Below are 21,053 nucleotides of genomic sequence, written 5' to 3'. Positions count from 1 at the left end.
ATTTGCATTGCAGCGGCACACTGCCCGAACTGCTGGTGTGATGGGATGGAGCACCATCGCATATGACAATTGGTCACTCCTAGTAGCGATTAATGGGACAATGACAGCTCAGCAATATGTTCAGGACATATGTGCAGCCACGTGTTGCTTCTCATGGCAGGGCTTGTAAGAGGCACTTTCCAGCAGGATAATGCTCAGTCGCACACAGCAAGGGTATCACAGGAATGTGTGTACAATATTGACACACTTCTGTGGCCTGCTTGGTCACCAGATTGATCGCCAATACAACATATATGGGACCATCTGGGATGCCAACTTCAACAGCCTATGAGTTTGCACGATCTAGAGACTCAGTTACAGCAAATGTGGACCAATATGCCGCCGAATACCATATGGAATTCGTATCCCTTCATGTCTGCCTGTATCACATCTTGCATCCAAGCTAGATGTGGCCCAACAGGGCACTAGAAACTCCATGCCTGCCTGTATCACATCTTGTATCCAAACTAAAGGCGGTACAACAGGGTACTAGAGCCTCCATGCCTGCCCGTATCACATCTTGCATCCAAGCTAGATGTGGCCCAACAGGGCACTAGAACCTCCATGCCTGCCTTTATCATATCTTGCTTCCAAGCTAGAGGCGGAACTACAGGATACTGGAGCCTCCATGCCTGCCCATATCACATTTTGTATCCAAGCTAGAAGCGGTAGAACAGGGTAGTAGAGCCTCCATGCCCATCCATATCACATCTTGTACTCAAGCTAGAGGTGGCACAACACAGTACTAGAACCTCCATACACACCTGTATCACATCTTGTATCCAAGCTAGAGGCGGTAAAACAGGGTACTAGATCCTCCAAGTCTGCCTATATCACATCTTGTATACAAGCTAGAGCTAGTACAACAGGGTACTAGAGCCTCCATGCCCCCTGTATCTCATCTTGTATCCAAGCTAGAGCGGGTACAATAGGGTACTAGAGCCTCCATGCCCCTAGTATAACATCTTGTATCAAAACTAGAGCATGTACAACAGTGTACTACAGCGTCCCTTCGAGGGTTCACGTTTCTGCAACAATTTATCCTTTTGCTCTGATATTGTAATCACTTACTCATATCAATGTTATAATCACACAGAGAAAGTTTCTTTTCATTCGACCACTTCTAGGGGAGGGGTTTGGTGCTGACAAGGAGTGTATATTCTAACATTAAAGGGGTTGTCCCGCGGCAGCAAGTGGGTCTATACACTTCTGTATGGCCATATTAATGCACTTTGTAATGTACATTGTGCATTAATTATGAGCCATACAGAAGTTATAAGAAGTTTTTCACTTACCTGCTCCGTTGCTAGCGTCCTCGTTTCCATGGAGCCCGTCTAATTTTCGGCGTCTAATGGTCAAATTAGACGCGCTTGCGCAGTCCGGGTCTTCTTCTTTTCTCAATGGGGCCGCTCGTGCAGGATGCCGGCTCCGTGTAGCTCTGCCCCGTCACGTGCCGATTCCAGCCAATCAGGAGGCTGGAATCGGCAATGGACCGCACAGAAGCCCTGCGGTCCACCGAGGGAGAAGATCCCGGCGGCCATCTTCAGCAGGTAAGTAAGAAGTCACCGGAGCGCGGGGATTCAGGTAAGCGCTGTGCGGTGTTCTTTTTTAACCCCTGCATCGGGGGTTGTCTCGCGCCGAACGGGGGGGGGGGGGGGGGGGGGATTGAAAAAAAAAAAATACCCGTTTCGGCGCGGGACAACCCCTTTAAGGATGTGGATCACAAGCACAAAAAAGTCTACAATTATCCATTTTGATCCGCTGAGATACTTCAAAGCGACCATCTAGTTTCGGGATAAAGTTCTGTCCTGGGATTGGAGAGGGAGGGGGTATATCACGTGCAGTTGTTCTTCTTTGCTACCCCTCTGATCCGTCAGTTTTCAGCCCTCCAAGATGCACACTGCTCTCTAATTGGCCAGTGCTGATCATATGAGTAGCTCTGACTCATTAGATTAGGTATTGTACATTAATAGTCTAACACTTTTAGTGCACTATGTGTGATTAGGTAGTCTAAAGACTATGACGACCATCTTGAATGTTTGAGAACAGAACTCTGAACCAGTAGATTGGAGGGACGACAGCAAATAACGACTGCAGGTGATATACCCCCCAACCCCCTCTCCAGTCCCGGGAGAAATTTTTGTCCTGAAACTGTTACTTTAATCAAGCATTTATACTAAAAGATCTGTAATAATTTTGCTTAATCAGTTTTTGCACCTGTCCAATTATCCAGAATGTTTTATTATAAAATATCTGCCAGTTCAAGCAGATGCTGCATACAAGTGTTCCCTAACTAGAGGATCAGGTGACACATTTGTTCTTTGAGGCGCCCAGAGTGTGGCTTCCATAACATTTGGCAGGTGCAGATTATTATTCACCTATTACAGCAATGATGTAATAGCATTATTGAGACTTGGCACCATGACTGGAATTACCGTATTTTTCTGACTATAAGACACAGTATTCAATGAGAAAAAAATCTTGCTGAAAAGCGTCAGCACCTTATCATCCAGAGGTAGGGGGGGTCTGATAGATCCAGAGACCCCTGACCGCTGCCTTAATGATCCGGCAGTGCACTGATCATTCGGAGTACTCTGCAGTTATACATACCGCGACTGCATAGTCCTTCCTCTTCCTGCAGCAGATTAACCCCAGAGATCACTCACATATCTCCCTGGGGTGCAGGTGGTTCCCTGTGCACACATGAAGACACAATAGTAAAGATTGAAGGTCTTGCAGGAGCAGCAAAATTGCAGATGTGTCCTGTCTCTAACAAAATGTCCTGCCTTTTTCTCAAACTTGACCTCTCAAAAACTGACCTTTTTGTTCCCCCCCTCAACCAAACGACCTTCCCTCAACATATCTATATCAGTATCTGGCACCATCATAACTCCACACAGCACGCTTGCTGCCTTGGGGTCACACTGGACTCTGACCTCTCCTTTATCCCCCATATCCAGTCTCTGGCCCAAACATGCCACCTGCACCTCAGGAATATTGCTAAAATCCAATCATTCCTCACCACGGACATGCTAAAGACACTTGTTGTCGTCCTCATCCATTCTCAACTCAACTACTGCAACGCCCTACTCATTGGCCTTCTCCACACCAGACTCTCCCCTCTCCAATCCATACTAAATGCGGCAGCTAAACTCATCTTCCTATCCAGACACTTTTCAGATTCCTCTGCGCTATGTCAATCACTGCACTGGCTGCCCATCCACTCAAGAACTCAATTCAAACTCACCCACAGTGCTCTTCATGGTGCCGCACCATCATACATCGCCTCCCTCCTGTCTATACATCACCCAGCCCGCACAATCCAATCTGCTTACACACTCACACTAAACACCCCTCTAATATGAACCTCACATGCTCTACTCAAGGTTTTCTTCAGAGCAGCACCGATCCTCTGGAATGCTCTACCCCAAAACATCCAGACATTCCCCGATGCACGGAACTTCAGACGCGCCTTAAAAATGCACCTATTCAAAGTAGCATACCAAACCTCCTGATCTCGTCCCCCACCCCCACAATGCGCCCCTGCCTAATATGTACACTTCATGCCCCGCACCTCCTGTACTACCCCCACCTTGTTTGTGTCCTAAAAACTGTATATCACATGTTATCATCGCATTGCTATATTCCCCATTGCTCTACCTCATGTCCCTGTACCTTCTGTATCACCCCTACCCCTTTGCCTTCAAGTAATTGGATACCACATGTAACTCTTATAATTCCTGTAAATTTCATATCGTTTTTGTTCCCTATGAACCTCAAAAGCACTGCAGAATAAGTTGGCGCTATAGAAATAAAGATTATTATTATTAGATGATGTCATAACTATGTGACTTGGAGCAGCTAGAGGGAGTCATGTATTACTACACTTGTAGGTGGGGATTTAGTGTTACTAAAATTTGTGTTTAACATGCCAACTGCAGATGTGTGTGTTTGTGTATGCAACAGTTCTGTGTGTGTGCATGTAGCAGAGCTGTATGTGTATATGTGTATGTCGCAGAGCTGTGTATGCTGCAGAGCTATGTGTGTATGTAGCAGAACTGTGTGTGCTGTGTGAATGTACAATGTGTGTGCAACAGTACCATGTGTGTGCATGTAGCAGGGCTGTGTATGCTGCAGAGCTATGTGTGTATATTGCAGAGCTGTGTGTGCTGTGCGCATGTGTGCGCAGAACTGCTGTGTGTATGCATATAGCAGAGCTGTGTATGCTGCAGAGCTATGTGTGCATGTAGCAGAGCTGTGTGTGTTGTGTGCTTATACAATGTTCGTGCAAAAGTGCTGTGTACGTGTATAATGTGAATTTATGTGCTTGCACCATTGTTTGAATGGACAAACTAGGTTTTATAAGAGCTGACTATTCACCCCTTTTCTATAGTAGTACACCAAAGTTAAAGGGGTTGTCCCGCGAAAGCAAGTGGGGTTAAACCCTTCTGTATGGCCATATAAATGCACTTTGTAATATACATCGTGCATTAAATATTGGCCATACAGAAGTTATATACTTACCCCCCCCCGGTGTTGGCGTCCCCGTCTCCATGGCGCCGTCCGAAGCCTTTTTCTGCCTCGATTAGACGTGCTTGCGCAGTCTGTCTCTTCTGTCCCGCTGAAGGGGCCGCTCCGGCGTGCTCGCGCCGCACAGGTCTTCTGCGCATTCAGGAAGCAGGAAAACAGAATCCCCTAACACTGATGTGAACCAGCTCTATTTGGGAATAGGGTCCCCCCTCTTCAGTGCAGAGCAGGGTAGAGGTTGTCTAGCTGAGAGGCCTTTAATGTAGGTCTGCACGAGGATAAAGGTTTTCCTTGGGGGGAGTGCCAAGTTGGCGTATGAAGTTTTATATAAGCCATGCAATGCTTCCTGGGAAAAAAGGTATTCAAATAGTAGATGGAAAAAGTACCTCCACAGCCTCACCTATTGGAAGTTGACATCCCTATAAAGCCCCCTGGACACGGGCGGAAATTCCGCAGCAGGATTTCCCACAAAATTTCTGCCTGTGGCCGCTTCCATAGGATTGCATTAGAAAACGTAATCCTAGGCAGACGGCCACAATTTGTCTGCGCAAAATCATGCGCGGAAAACAAATCGTGGCATGTTCTATTTCTGTGCAGGTCTCGCAGAGGCCCGCACAGAAATGTCAGTGGTGACGGGCCGTCTCCTCTCTGCGCATGCACCGGCTGGCCAGCAGCCGGCACACAGCGCAGAGAGGAGACGTCGGGAGCGGGTAAGCCGCAGGCCTCTGAGGGGCACAGGACCGCATCCCATTGCGAGAATTCTCACAGGAGGATCCAACCCGGCTGTCTGCAGGCGGCCTAAATCAGTGTTCAACCTTTCAACAGTCCTTAGATGTGGCATTACATAGCCTATATAAGATTCCCTACACCAATTAGATGCTCTCCTCAAGGTTAAACTTTATCCTCCCAGACCCACATTAAAGAGCTAATTTTATTAGAAATTGGTTGTAAATTCTAATGTTAATGCATTTATTTATTTCACTCTCATATATGTATAATCCATATATATTCCCCAGCACTGAACACAGATTGTTATCACTTACTTCGCACCCTTTCCTCATAAGGAGCTCACAATCTATGTTCACCTATTAGTGCTGTATGTTTTTGAAGTGTAGACTGGCACCAATGGGGAGAACATACAAGCTCCATGAAGATGTTGTCCTTGAACCCAAGACTCTAGTGCTGAAAAGCAACAGTGCTAACCAGCGTGTCACTGGGCTGCCACATTTAACATTTCTTTGAACGAGGTCCTTTCAGTAAAGTCTTTGACTGCAATCTATTAAGGGTTGTTTTATCATGACAATCCTTCTTAAAATAAGGCAACATGTCAGCATCAATCGGTGCAAAAAGTAGTAATTCAATTTACCATATTCTCCCATAACCGAAAAAAAAACAGCAACGTTTCAATCAAAAATAGGTCATTCAATAGCTGAGAGCTGCCTCTAATTGGTCCCTGCGCTCAGCCAATCAGAGGCAGCACTCACTCACCCATTCATGAATTCATGAGTGGGTGAGTGAGAGCTGCCTCTGATTGGTGAGGGCTGTGACCAATCAGAGGCAGCCCATTCAGCAGGCGGGAATTTTAAATCCCCTCCTGCTGAATATTACACAGAGGAGTTCAGGAGAACTGCTGGACTGACGCGGCTGAACTCTGGCTGCAGGAAAAAGGTGAGTATATATATTTTTTTTTTTTTACACATTTTAGGATGGTTTTCAGGGAAGGGCTTAGATTTTTAAGCCCTTCCCGAAAATTCATCCAGCGCTCGCCGGCAGCCCATTGCTTTCAATGGAGCCGGCTATATTGCCGGCTCCATAGAATTCAATAGGCGAACATCTTTCTTCTCTGCCACAACTGTTACAGCTGTGGCAGAGGAAAAGGATCTTTAGTATATGTTCTCAATGGGGTCGGCGATGCTGCCGCCGGCCCCATTGAGCGCGTATATAGAACACAAAGAATCGCAGAACGCAGATAGGCGCGTTCTGCGAATTGTTGTGTCCTATAATTTATCGCACATCTCCATAAAAAGCGGACATGTGACCGATCCCATTGCAAAGCATTGGGTCTATATCTACGCAGATCGCATGCGCGTGCACAAATTGCGGGAAAAAACGCCGTGTGACCGAAGCCTTAGTAGTTAGGGGACTCTCCTTTATAATAATTATATAGAGAAAGATTTTGAAAGGGGATGTGCCACCATAGAATTTATATTTATTTATGCAGAAAATGTTATATTAAAGTGACCATCCGGTCTTAAGACAAAATTCCGTCCCAGGACCAGAGCGGGAGATATCACCTGCACTTGTTCTTCTGCATCGTCCTTCTGATTGTCCTGTTCTACGACCTCTTTTTGGCTATCCGACACAACCTTCAGGCTACCTAACCCCACAGTGCATTGATACCAAGTTAAAAAACTGCTGCAGCCATCTTGGATGGCTAAAAACAGTACCTGGAGCCGGCAAATTAGGAGAGAGGGAGAGAAGAACAACTGCAGGTAGTATACTCTCATGCCTCTCCTGTCCTGGGATAGAATTTTGTCCTGAGATTGGAGGGTCACTTTAAATATTTTTGCCATTTGAACCCTTTAAAATGATGCCTTGTTACAAAGTATGCACATTGTTGACACTACTTTCCAGTTCCCCAACACTGTGGCACTCGTACTGCGCATGCACAGTGTTAAAACTGTATTCTTCCGTCAGCTCTATTTGAATTCAGTGATAGGTGAGCACCTACAGGATGCAAGGAAAGTCTCAAGCTATTATATACAGATGTTCCATGTACATACCCAGCTTTCACTGAACTTGAATAGAGACGACAAAGGGATATATTGTTTCAACACCATGTTGGGTAACTGTAAATCTACCTTATGCTCTTGCTAGGCAATGAACATTCATTAAGAACATACCCAGCGCCAAACATTTTATTCAGCTAAGTATGATCTAATGGAACAAAAACATGTAAACTTTCATTAGAAATGTAATTTTTATCTTCCTATTATTCAGTCCTGTTCACTCCAGATTAGAGGATTAGTGGAATTAGTTTTTATGGCATTTTGGCACTCAAAAGGTGTGAGTTTTTCAGTTGATGGCGAATAGGATACTTATTTTTGTTGGCTTATGAGTAAGAAATAGTTTGGAATATGTTTGACTTAGTTACGGCATCTGACGTACAATTACTAATATATCACATATACTTTTGGGCAATGTATATCAATGAATTACAGCCTATAGAATAGCATAATCATACAAGAAAGACTATTGCTTGGAAAGTGTGCTACATTAATGGACCAATAATAGCATTTTCATGGACCCCTAATGACAGTTCCAGGATATCATTGGAATAAGATACACCTAACAATAATAAAAGTGAGTGTTACAAAAATGATTTAAGATTGTGAAGTAACAGTATTGGTACATGTTCCTCACAGTGGTCATGGCTGAAAGAAAGGGGAAATAGAAGATGTTAAAAGCTGCAACAAATTCAATAACCAACAAGATGAAATGATTAGATGGACATCATCTCTCAAGAGTTTGTTTGAAAGGCGTGTGCATCAGTGAAGGTTAAAAAATGAGCGTCTTTGCATTGGCTGTGTAAAACGTGGGTGGGATTAGCTTGAGTTCACAGGAGGAAGCCAACATGTAAAAATCAAAGCTTTGTACTCTCGACAGCCAATCGCTCTGCCTTTAGGTATGTAAATTGTAGGCCCCACCAAACGATGAACCACTTCCCTCAAATTGCTAAACAACTGAATGAATTTCATTTAAACCAAACGAAAAGCGAACTGCCAAACGATTGATTTAAAGTGGACTGCAAGACAATGAGGAATGAATTACTAACGAAAAGTGCACGATGAGCGCGCGTTTAAACATAACAATAATCTCTCACTTTTGACACTTTTAACAAATTTTGAGCGATTATCATTGCCTCTAAATGGGCCTTAAGAGGCTATGGTAAGGACCTCCAATGGTGACACAGAATTGGGAAAGGCGTACCCCAAAGCTGCATCTTATCCTCTACATTGTTCAATGTGTATGTAGAAACGAGAATCCAACATCAGAGTCAAGGTCGGTAGAAGAAATATCAACAATTTCAGATATGCAGATGAAACAACCTTACTAACAGAAAGTCAGAAAGATCTTGAATAGAGATGAGTGAGTATACTCGCTAAGGCACTTTACTCGAGCGAGTAGTGCCTTAGCCGAGTATCTCCCCGCTTGTCTCTAAAGATTCGAGGGCCGCCGCGGGTGACAGGTGAGTTGCGGCGGGGAGAGAGGGAGAGAGAGATCTCCCCTCCGTTCCTCTCCGCTCTCCCCCGGCCTCCAAATCTTTAGAGGCGAGCGGGGAGATACTCAGCTAAGGCACTACTCGCTCGAGTAAAGTGCCTTAGCGAGTATACTCGCTCATCACTAATCTTGAATAATTAAATTTAAAGAAGGAAGTGAAAAAGGAGGCCTATACTTGGATGTCAAGAAAGCTAAGATCATGACAACAGGCAGTTACTGGCTGAAATCAAAGCAGTTCAAGACTTCATGTTCCTTGTATTGAAAATCGACCACAATGGAGAATCAGGATCCAAAATCTAATGACAAATCATGCAAAGTATTGATAAGATCGGTAAAAATGAAGACATAAGCATTGCAATGAAATGCCAGATAGTCAACACAATCATCTTCCCAATCACAACTTACAACTGTGGAAGTTGGACACTGACGAAAATGGTCTATAGGAAGATTAATGCCATGAACTTTGGTGCTGGATGAAACTCCCACAAATTGCTTGGACCACAAAGATCCTGAACAAAACAGTCCTAGACCGAATCAAACCAAAGCTTTCATTGGATGGCAAAATTAAGAAACAGATACTCTCATACTTCGCCCACAAAATGTGAGCTAATTCATTAGAAACATCGGGCTTCATGTGCTCAGCAGTAAAAGAAGACCTGGCCACCAAAGAATGTGCTGGCTTAATACTATCGAAGCCGACACCAACATGTAAATGATGGAACTGAGAGAAGCAGTGCAAAGCAAAACCGCATGGAAAGAGCTGATCCATAAAGTGTCCAAGAGTCGGCCCCTGACTATACAGATTAAGAAAGATAGGTACATGAGTTTAAGGGTTATCCAGCTTTTAAAAATTGAGGCGTATCCTCAGGATAGGCCATCAGTACCTGATTTATGGGGCCCCGATGTCTGGAGCCTCTGCCGATTAGCTGATTGAAGGGACCACTGTGCTCATCCGAGTGCTGCGGGCACTTCAATGTTTACATGCGAGTATGATCCTATTCATACTCTGAGTGCTGCAGCACTCGGACAAGCGCCATGACCCATTCAATGAGATGATCGACAGGGGGTTTGGGCAAGTAGACCCCCACTGATCAGATGTTATTGATTTTAGTCCCCAATATGACATTTCTGTAGGGATATGGACAGCTAAATATCTCTTCATTGTGAGTCCTGTGAGTATGATGTTAAAGGTATTGTGTTATCAGAAAGTGACCCATTATTTAAATAAAGTAATGTTAAACACATTATTTAAAAAAAAAACATTTTTTTTTTAAATTTTCCATATCAAATTTTTAAAATCCCTAATATTGCAGTTTTCACTCTGGCCATAAAGTTTCATAATAGGCTGAGACATCCTGTTCTGTAGAGAAATCGGTTTTGTATTCATATCATTATCACAGGAAGGATTATTATAAAATGTGACATATATGTATATAGATAACATACAATCTAGCATTCAAAATAGGCTATGGTCGGAGCTCACTGAAGCAAACTGAAAGCATTCAGTGTTTTTGAAACCCCATTTAAATCAATGGGGGAAGCAACTGAAACATTTATTTCAGTTTTACTTCTGTTTCTCTCCTCTAAAAATGTAACAGACAAACGGAAGCCCTGAACGGAGGTTAAACACTAATGTGAACTCACCTACTCTTTAACAAAAAGTCATTAAATATACTGTTGGTATTAAGCTGTCCCATCCAAGCCCCCATGCCGCTTGTTTTCTACAGACCAATAGTAACCGAGTCTTAAAGTAAAGACTGGTTGTCAAGGTCTTAAAGGGGTATACCCATCTTAGACATTTATGGCATGTCCACATAACTGTCTCATAGATGGATGTCCCAAATTTGAGACTGCACTTATCGCCAGAAGAGGGGTTTCCCAGCCTGATTCTTGAGGTAGCTGTCGCATCTAGTTGGAGAATGAATGTGAAGGTGACCATTTATGTGCACAACTGTCTCCATTTCTATGTAAGCCCCAGAAACAGGTTTTTCTGTCACTTCTATAGAAGTGAATAGACAAAGATGTGGACTGCCCCACACATGATAAATTAGTTTTTTATTCTTAAAGAGTTCTGATACCATTTTCTGTGATGGTGTCAGTAAGAGAGATACAATAATAAAGGATAACTTTTATTTAGATAACATTAAAATCTGAGAGCTCATGACAATGCTCATTGAAATACAAAAAATATCAAAAGAACCAGCAATTATAGAATGGAATGACCCTGGTTCATAGACACTAAAAGGTTGTCATCACATAAGGGTGCTCAAAGAAAAAGAGAGAAGAAAAGATAGATAATGTGTATGTGACTAGCTACAATCAGGATCCCTCATAAAATAAATCTTGTTCCCCTTCCATAGACACAAAGAGAAAAACCTTAAATCCTCATCTCAAACTGCACAGGACAGATAGAGAGCGTATTAGCTCACTTCCCGTACAGAAAAATCCTTGCCTAATCCAGCTGCTATACTAAAGGCTGTTGAGCTATCATGCTAGACAAATCCTACTCAAAAACTCATCCTATGAGTTTCAGCAGCCCTGTCCCTAGCTACCTCATCAGGGGCATCAGTATTAAATATAAGAGATAAAGAGGATAAAGAAAATAATAGAAACATCCAGCCTTGATGGTAGACTGGGTCCCGGAAACAAGAAACCCGAAGCCAGGAGATGCACCCAGGGCAGATGTGTGTGAACGTCTTGGCCTAACTTCACTGGCGGGCGAGTGCTTGTGCCCTTCTCAGGGTGTGTGATCTTGGCTGTTCCATTGGCGAGTATGATTCAATCCAGTCTGAACAGGGAGGTCGAGTCATGAGTAATAGGTAGGGCTTTGAGCTATTTAACCTGGCGTCCACGTGACTTTGAGTTGCTTGAATCCGGGCCCCAGTCTACAATCAACACTGGGTATTTTTATTATTTTCTTTTTCCTCTTTGTTTCTTATATTTAATCCTGATGCCCCTGATGAGGTAGCTAGGGACAGGGCTGCCAAAATGCATAGGGATAGTTTATGAGCAGGATTTTTCGGGCATGACAGCTCAACAGTCTTTAGTATAGTAGCCGGATTAGGCAAGGATTTTTCTGTATGAAAAATCAGCTAATACACTCTCTATATGTCCTGTGCAGTTTGAGATGAGGATTTAAGGGTTTTTGTATTGTGTCTATAGAAGGGGATCCTGAATGAAGATTGTCACATACACATTATCCATCTTTTCCTCTCTCTTTTTCTTTGAGTACTCTTATGTGATGACAGCCTTTTGTTAACTATCAACTGGGGTCATTTCATTGTTTAATTGCTGGTTCTTTTGATATTTTTTGTATTTCAATAAGTTTTGTCATCAGCTCTAAGTTCTTAATTTTATCTAAATAAGGACTCCTTCAAACTGTCGAGGGCGATATTGGGCCATGATTTATGGCCCAATATCCCACTTTCCACCATTTGAAAGCCCCAAGGAAACGCGAGGCATTTTCATGGGAAAACAGCCTTGCATCAGTATGGTGAATCCCTTCATCCATGCCAGTGATGAAGGGATTTCCCCATGGCGATGAAGCAATTTCCCTGCCGGCGATGAAGGGATTCCCCCACTGGCAATGAAGGGATTCTCCTGCCGCAGCTGTGACAGCCACGGCAGAGGCCTCCCATTGCTACCATTGAAAATCATTGGTTTCATAATCCTACATTTCCATTCACTCTCGCATCGCGCAAAAATGCCGCGATTTTTTCGCCAGTGTGTAGGCACCCTTAAAGTTATGTTTCAGTATTTTATCTCTCTCAGTGATGTCTTATAAGTAAAGGAGAGGTGTAGGGATCATTCTTTAGTGAGCTCATTTTCTGTGATATGTTTATAATTATAGTCTTGGGATTCACAAGATGATGAGGAGCTTGAATGTGGCTTGTAAGGCTGCCTATTTTGGCCAAAATAACAATAACTCCTTTTTATTATTTTTGCAGCAGGCAGTCTCTGCTTGAGATGTCAGGGGAGCCTGGGGTGTCAGTTTCTTGTGTAGTCCACTTGGAAAATATGGGACAATTAATCTAATATAATGAGCGTAAATAATAGGCTGTGAACCTACATGGTGCATTACTTGTTAGGCCGTTTTCATATCTGCATTGGAACCTCTGGTCGGAGGTACCATTGCATATTCAGCACTTTTTCTTCCCGCTAAAAGCTGGGCAGTTGGGCAGAAAGTGAACGGATCCCATTATGGTTAATGGGGTCCATCCGGCGCTGTTCGGTTCCATCATAAGACAGAGTCGTTTGGCCATGGGGATTCCCCTTTCCTGCTCACCAAATGGGGCAGGAAAGCAGAGCCCCAAACACAGATGTGAACCCACCCTTACTGTGTGATGAGTACCATATTGAAGCCTTATCTGTCTGCAATTGTAATACTAACCATCCACCCTCTTTTTGAATATGGTAGGTGTTTGGGTGAATATTTAGCAATATTTTGTACCTGTGCCTCTTCCCCGTATAACACTCTAGCTTTGCATGCTGGGAATAAGTGTTTGCATGGATAAGGATACTTTACATGACATTCATTTAGGAACAATAGTCTTTCAGTGAATTAAGGCAAAGCATGATCTCTTTCAACCACTCGCCTCCATTCACAGTGAACCATCAGTCTTTCAGAGATAAAGGATCGCCTGTTTACACTAAGTGAGACATTGCTCATTAGTCGCTTCATTTCAGTGAACTGAAATGAAATGACTAGTGCCAAAGAATGATTTCTCGCTCAGTACCCTGTCAGGTCTCGCTTTTACACGGAACGACTATCAGTCAAAATCGCTTGTTTGAGTGATTTCCAGCCAAGAGTTGGCCCATGTAAAAGTACCTTAAGTGTGGCCTTTTTGTGTGATTTTGTCCAGCATAGTGCCCTTAACAGTAATAGTTTTCCTCTACAATGCCCCCAAAAGTAACTTTACCAACCAGAAATACATCTGGAGTAATAGTGTTCCCTCAAGGTTCCCTCCAAATGTTTTGGTGCCAGTGTGACCTCCCATAATAATAGTACCCCCAAAAGTGTCACCAAAAGTAATAATTCTCCCAAATAGTGCCCATTCGTAATAATGCCTCATCATACTACCCTTAAAAGTAATAGTTCTGCCTCCTAGTGCCCCCATAGTAATAATTCTACTCTATGCTACCTCCATTAGTAATAATGTCCTCATAGTAATAATGCCACCCGCAGTGCTCCTATTAATAAGAGTGCCCCCAGAGTGCCCTCTTCAGTAATAATGCTTTTCAAATGTAAGTGTTGTGTACCACACAGGGATAGAACAAAAGGAAGTCAATAATTACCTAACCCCATTTCATGCCACCTTCAACAGTGCAGTTGAGGCCGCAGGCCTCTTCAGGCCAATACCCTGTGCTGCCTGCAGCTCAGCACAGGCAGTAATGGTGATATCCTCATGCCACATGGCTTTTGATCCTCCCTTTCATAGGCTACAGGCCTAAAATGGTCCAAGGCTTATGAAGGTGAGCAGTGAGTTAGGTAACTATTGGGCTGAGGATGCCAATGCAGTTCATATAGGCAAAAATTCTGGGGCAAATGCCCTAGAAGCCCAATGCTAGTAATGCCTTTGTATAAAATAGTATAAAAACAGTACTGTACAATGTCTAATTAAAACTGCTATACAATTAAAGGGGTTGTACCAAACTCAACTTTTATCACCTATGCACAGGATAATCGATAAAAGTCTGATCAGTGAGGGTCACCATTGAAACCCCCTCTAGACCTGATAATGGGAGTTCCAGGTCCCTCTCTCCTCCCCGTTGCAGACTCACTGCATTTCCTGCTGTGAGAAGGAAATCAATTGGAGTAATGCATGGAGCCATTCCATTTATCTTCAATTCGGCTGCCTGAGATAGCCGAGTAGAAGTGTGGATAGGTGATAAACGTTGGTTTTGGTACTACCCCTTTATTATTAAGATTCATTGTAGTCACATGCCTCACGTACAATGCAAGCGGCATGGACAGCTCTTGCACCTTGTGTGACATACCACTAAAGCTAGCTGTGGTATCTCAAAACACTTTTGCCCTATACTACAGCCAAGTCATGCCATTACCAGTGTCAAGCTGTGGTATTAATCAGATTTTTATTAGATACATTGAAATAAATCAGTTCATCAACAACATTTTAGGAAATTATATCTGCATACAAATTATATCCAGTTTTAGTGTTTTGATACTAGCTAAGTGGTTTGAAAAAGTCTAGATCAAAAATGTATCTGGAATGAATTTTGAGATGGATTAATCCCAATGTTTTACAATAATATCTAATCTGATTACACTGTGTTATTGTTTTTGCTTCTGTTATAAATTAATATATTGCCACTCGTAAATTAAGTTTATCTGCTGTTTTTAATTCATTTTTTGTTGGCTCACTTAAAATATTTTTATGAATCTATGACCTCTGTAGTACTATGTGAGAGCCCAAATACTATTGCATTATAAAAAGGAGGTGTAGATGGTCACGAGTCATAATGTCTTACTCCGCTAAGGTGATGCATGGTTTCCTATAGTCTTGATACTGGCATTCAATACTACAGTTTAGACCAGAAAATCAAGTTTATTGATTAGATTTGGAGTTCCCTGTGTTTATAGAATGACTACAATTCAAGCAATGTCGTTATTGGCTGCATTTGTCTAACATGAATGATGAAGGGATAAAATAACAGTCGAAATCAATAGGTGTTCTGTATTCTTAGAATTACTTAAAGGGGAAAACCATCCAAAAATGATCCTCTGACATATCATAAGTACATGCCAGAAAATCACATCTGTGAAGTCTGAAAATATCAAAAATTTCTAAAGCAAATACGTTTTTGTGCTATATAGAATGCTTGAAATCCATGGGAACTCAAGGATCTCAGAGATTACGTTTACTATAAATCGGTTGTCCAAAGTACCATTGATTATTTTGCTCAGAATGTTGCATTAGAGACTTGCAGTATGGACATACCTTAAGCAGCGCTAAATAAATTTAGCTGCTCATCATGTCCAAAGCAGGGAGCGATCTGAACTCATGAACCCTTTGCGGTCTTCTCACGTGTCTCAATGACTTGTCAGAAGATCCCTTTTGGTGGGATTTCCACTTTAAGAAGCTGAGGGATTAATTGATTTGTTCCTTGAGATATGAAGGGTGCCAACTGTCAAAAAAGGCTCCGGGAAAAGTTGTACTTGGTTAAAAAAACTTGGAAACAATGGTGGCCTAAGTCAATTATTATATGGTGTAGATCTTTAAAGAGCATATGCATAATATGTCTTATAATATACTTTAAAATGGGAATTAAATATATTTTTTAGAAAGGACTCCATAAGTACATTTCATAATTTGCCTCCTTTTTGTGCTGACGCTTCAAGTAGATCAATAAAACACATCAGTACAAATTGGGATAGAAGGAGTCCCAGTCACCATGTTGCGTTCACATTAAAGCTCGGTAGATAACTGTGAAAGTTCTATTTTTCAGTGAGCTGTTTAAAAACTGTTTTTCTGAAATGCCGATGCTTTGTCTTAGACAATACTGCTTAATAGCAGCACAAAAGCAATACACATTATGAGCTTTCAAAGTCAGTAGCACATGGTGAAGACTGACCTTATTAAAAGTAATATATGACCTAAAACCTCTGTACATCTACATTATAGTGACTTAGTGTGGAGTTTATGAAGGCCAATCTAGGACAATGTCAATAATCTGATCACACTCAAGTCCCTGGATAATTTATGAGAACATTGTTCAGTCTTGGATAGTATTACTTATGGTGAATAATGCATGTCTGACCACATCTATAACATGGGCCAAACCCCTGTTCCAGGCTTCATACTTTAACTAATGATTACTATACTTGCCCTAACTGCATAAGGTTTATTGAACTTAGGACATGCATTTACTTTTTTCATGTGGGAATGTGACAAACGAGCTAGCTGCTCGGATAGGTGGTCACAAAGTACTGTAGGATATGTCTTTGCAAATACTACAATACTATTCCAAGTTTGACACAATTTACTGATAGGCAACTTTATTACTGTCACTTTATAAATAGGTCAAGTGCAGTTCAAATTAAAAAAAGATTCGGAGAGGGTGTCTACGGGGTACTAAAACTCAATGAGGGAATGCCTTCATTATTTTATACACTATCATACACATATGAAGAGAATATGGTATGTCCTATGCCCTAGTAAATACACAGCATGATTAGGACTAGTTTACTCAAATTACATAAGGTATAGAGGTATGTATGTGTAGTGTCTTTGAAAAGCAAAAATCATAAACTAGTTATCAGTGTTTTTGGCAACACACACATAAAAAAGTACAAAACTGAAGAGAAATAGTAACAGTAATTGTAAAAAGGTGCCAACTTTGATCGATCTGTGTGATGTAAGTATGACATTAGGGACACACCTAACAATTAATACATAGTATTATTAGCTATATATACACAATTGGAGCTAAATATTAATACCTTGGATTGTGTAGCACAGGGCAGGCTGGGATTTGTATAAGCTCTTGGCTAACAGTCTGAAGCAGTATTTTGGTATTATGTTTTATGACCACTACGATTAAATATGTGGATTATTCCACGGTCTAATAAAAAGAGGGACTGTACACCGAGTGATTTTACTATACTTCATGTTAACATAACACATGTGAATATACAGGAATATTACCTTTACAGTGTTTATTCTATAAATGTATTACGAGTATACTGGTTATTTTTCATAAATGGCTTTATCTCTCTTTAGTGGAACATCCATTAGAGTCTAAGATAATGACATTTCTTGTAAGAATGACTAGACCTGTGTGTTTAATGTTGTCTTTTGTTCATTGACCTTTGACTTATATATGGCTTTTTACAATAGTTATGATTTTACGTTCACGACTGATAGTTGACTTGTGTGATTACTGATCTGCAGTAAAGAAGTGGATTGAATATATAACATGTGGCTGCCTACATATGACCAGCTCTGACTCAGTTCATGTTCAGTCTCATTGTGACTGCTGAGTTTGTAAATATTTCCTGAATTTCAGGAAGAAAGGCAAATGACTTTGCTATTTTTTTTGCTAGATAACAATAACATAAAATAAAGAAATCAAGCAAAGTAAAAAATGTGAAAGGAAGTAAACTTCAATAGTCTGAATCTCTAATATTATCTATCTCATATCTATCTATCTATCTATCTCATATCTATCTATCTATCTATCTTCCTTCTATCTATCTATCTATCTCATATCTATCTATATCTATCTTTCTATCTATCTATCTCATATCTATATCTATCTCTCTCGCATATCTATCTATCTATCTATCTCATATCTATCTATCTATCTATCTATCTATCTATCTATCTATCTATCTATCTCATATTTATCTCTCTATCTTATTTCTATCTATCTTATTTCTCTCTATATATCTTCTTTCTATCATCTATCCTATCTATCTATCTATCTATCTATCTATCTATCTATCTATCTATCTATCTATCTATCTATCTATCTATCTATCTATCTATCTATCTATCTCATATCTATCATATATCTCTCTATCTATCTTATTTCTCTCTATATATCTTATTTCTATCTATCTCATATCTATCATATCTCTCTCTATCTATCTTATATCTATCTATCTATCTTAGTAAGTGTAAAAAAGATTAATTTCTGCACCAAAATATTTGCTGTGCAACTTCTTTTCACATAGGCTGACGGTGACAGAAAGGTCTATGGGAATCAGCTATGTTCAGAATGTAGCATGAATATTTTAATGTCTGGACCTAAGGAATTTGTTAAGCCCTGAAGGGTCAACCTTATTGTCTAGCTTTTATCTTGCCCGCAGATCAGTCAGTTCAATATACAAATTGCAGTGTATCAGTTTAACTCCTTTACAGCATGACTTGAATAGCTTATTACAAGTCACACTTTGTTGGAGAATGCCGGTAGATCAACTTTAAAACAAACAGCTGCCTTACCAAATATCTACACCGCATCATTGTTCCAGCCAAAATATACTTGTAAAGCTTTCACACCACTAAATATCCCCATATCCACATTACTGGGATCTGTACATAGTTATCTGCTGGAGGCAATGACAGAAAGCAGTGTTCTGCACACTATAGTATTTGTACTTAGTGTAAGAGTCCTGTGATAATACAAAGATGTGGATCATTCCAAAACTACAAAGACTATGTTGTCATGTGCTGGATTAGCGCAAAAGAGATGGATTGCAGGTATAAAGCTTAATAGTAATCACAACAAATGGAAAAAAAAGAAAGTTTTTTCCCCCCAAAATACGTTAACAAAAAGCATTGACTGTAATCTTTTAAATCTCATCCCCTCAAGGTTTTTGGAATAGCAGCAGAAGAGAATGGATCTCAGTTTCTTGCTTGCCTTTTAACTGTTTAAATGCATTAAGCAAATGACAGGTCCATGTGGCAGGGTGTTAATGGATAGGGCTACTTACCACCAGGAAGAATCAACTCTTGGGGTCAGAATAAGCAATATTAATAGGTAGGCAACATACATCCTGCAGTTCGTTTGTACATTATCTGTTGAAGCCACTGTCCTGTGGCAATGCCTTAATCCTGGAGTTGACGACATTCTAGGGTGACTTCTAAATGGCTCTCCCAGATAAGACAGTCCCAGCATCTTCACACTATCTCCAAAAAGTGCTTCGTAGGCAGGAGAGAAGAACAACTGGAAATCCAGGCTATCATGCAGGTAAGTACTTCACTGCATAGAATAACTTGTTTTTAATCCGAGGTCAAAGGAAGCAAATCTAGTATCTTAACAAATATCAGTTCCTCCATAAATCGGTATATTTCATTCTGTGAAAATAATTGACATCTTATTAAACTACTCATGGTGAAATTGTTCTTGAAGAAGGAATGAGGATATAGTTCTGACTCTTCTTTGCCAGTTTTTTTTCCCAAGCTATAAATGTAATTCTGTATTATGGAAACACAAAATAAATTGGAAATTGGTGCTGCAAAAATGTCATAGTTTCCCCAACTAGTTAAAAAAATAGATATATAGAAGTGGATGCTGAAGAAATTCTTAAGAAAACTTGGCTGCTCTGTGTCCCTGGAGATGGAGGAGGGAAACCCATAGGTTCTGGATGTTGCTGGTGGTGAGGTCTTCCTTGTGTGATGAAGAGGACAGGCAGGGATGATCTGACTTGCTCCCTTGCTCTGTGTCTCATTGGATAGGGAGAAGTTTGATGAATTCCTGGATTCACTTGAGAGGTAGCAGATCCAAGAGTTTGCTGAAACTCCCCCTTAGTGTGAAAGTGCCTCTGCACTGGGTGAGGGTAGACTGAGCTACCTATGCAAAGGGGTGTAGCAGCAGCAGTATACCACCACCTGCTGCTGTGATATAGACACACAGATAGTAGGAGGAAGACACATGAATTCAGTTATAGACAGTGCACAAGGTTGAAGCTGACACTGTCTACATGGTCTTAGTGCTCTCAGATTCACACTACATCATCACTGCAAAAAGTGCTGTTTCCTCCGAAGACAGCTGGCTCAATGAAAATAGCTAAGGTTGCTCTTATGTAATAGATTTAGATTTGTAAACCCTCACTGACTACGATGAGGAACTATAATGATAGAAAACTGTGTTTTGTAGAATAAACTAGATTAAGCCAGAGTTTTGCATAATGTATAATTACTGTTATCTACATCACAATTATAGACAGGCACAATATAACTAAACTGATAACAAACAGTTGTACCGTTCATGTCTTTTAGTGATCGCATTGATTAAACTTCCAAAGTGCACAGAGAAAAGTAAATTAATCTCTGTGTTAATCATTTCTTCCGAAGCTGATTGACAAATGATCTTTTAATTAAGGAGATTGGAAGTATGGGTTTCACAGGTGCTTTCCCTATTAAATAAAGACATAAAAAGCTTGGTTACTAACAAGTCTGTTGTTCTTAACAAGGATTGGTTGTCTCAATGCAAATAAGTTCCATAAGATCTTGGTAGATGTGTTATAAAGAAGCAGGGAGCTGAACAAGTTTCAAAATCATTGCTAAAAATCTGGGTGTGTATTAATCAACAGTTTCAACAAATTATCGACAAACCGAGAAAATTGCTACTTTTCTTTAGAGTGAGCATCCTGTTAAGATCACTCCAACAGCACAACAGGCAATCCTAAAAGTGGTGAGAAAGAACCTAATTACAGCCAAAGACTTACAGAAGACTGCAGA

General features: G+C 41.0%; 1 protein-coding gene across 1 annotated transcript in view; it reads right to left on the bottom strand.

The window, feature by feature from the left end:
* Positions 1-20,128, bottom strand: part of WNT2B (Wnt family member 2B) — a 97,856-nt gene extending 77,728 nt beyond the window's left edge. Inside the window, exon 1 of the mRNA XM_066600041.1 lies at positions 19,304-20,128. Within this exon, the coding sequence (XP_066456138.1) occupies positions 19,304-19,488 (185 nt within the window). The 5' untranslated portion in view covers positions 19,489-20,128. The remainder of the gene's footprint in view (positions 1-19,303) is intronic.
* Positions 20,129-21,053: the final 925 nt, after the last annotated feature.

The sequence above is a fragment of the Eleutherodactylus coqui genome, chromosome 4 (assembly GCF_035609145.1).
Source record: "Eleutherodactylus coqui strain aEleCoq1 chromosome 4, aEleCoq1.hap1, whole genome shotgun sequence".
Taxonomy (NCBI): Eukaryota; Metazoa; Chordata; class Amphibia; order Anura; family Eleutherodactylidae; genus Eleutherodactylus; species Eleutherodactylus coqui.
The sequence above is the reverse complement of the archived record's forward strand: the minus strand, read 5'-3'. Positions and strand labels throughout refer to the sequence as shown.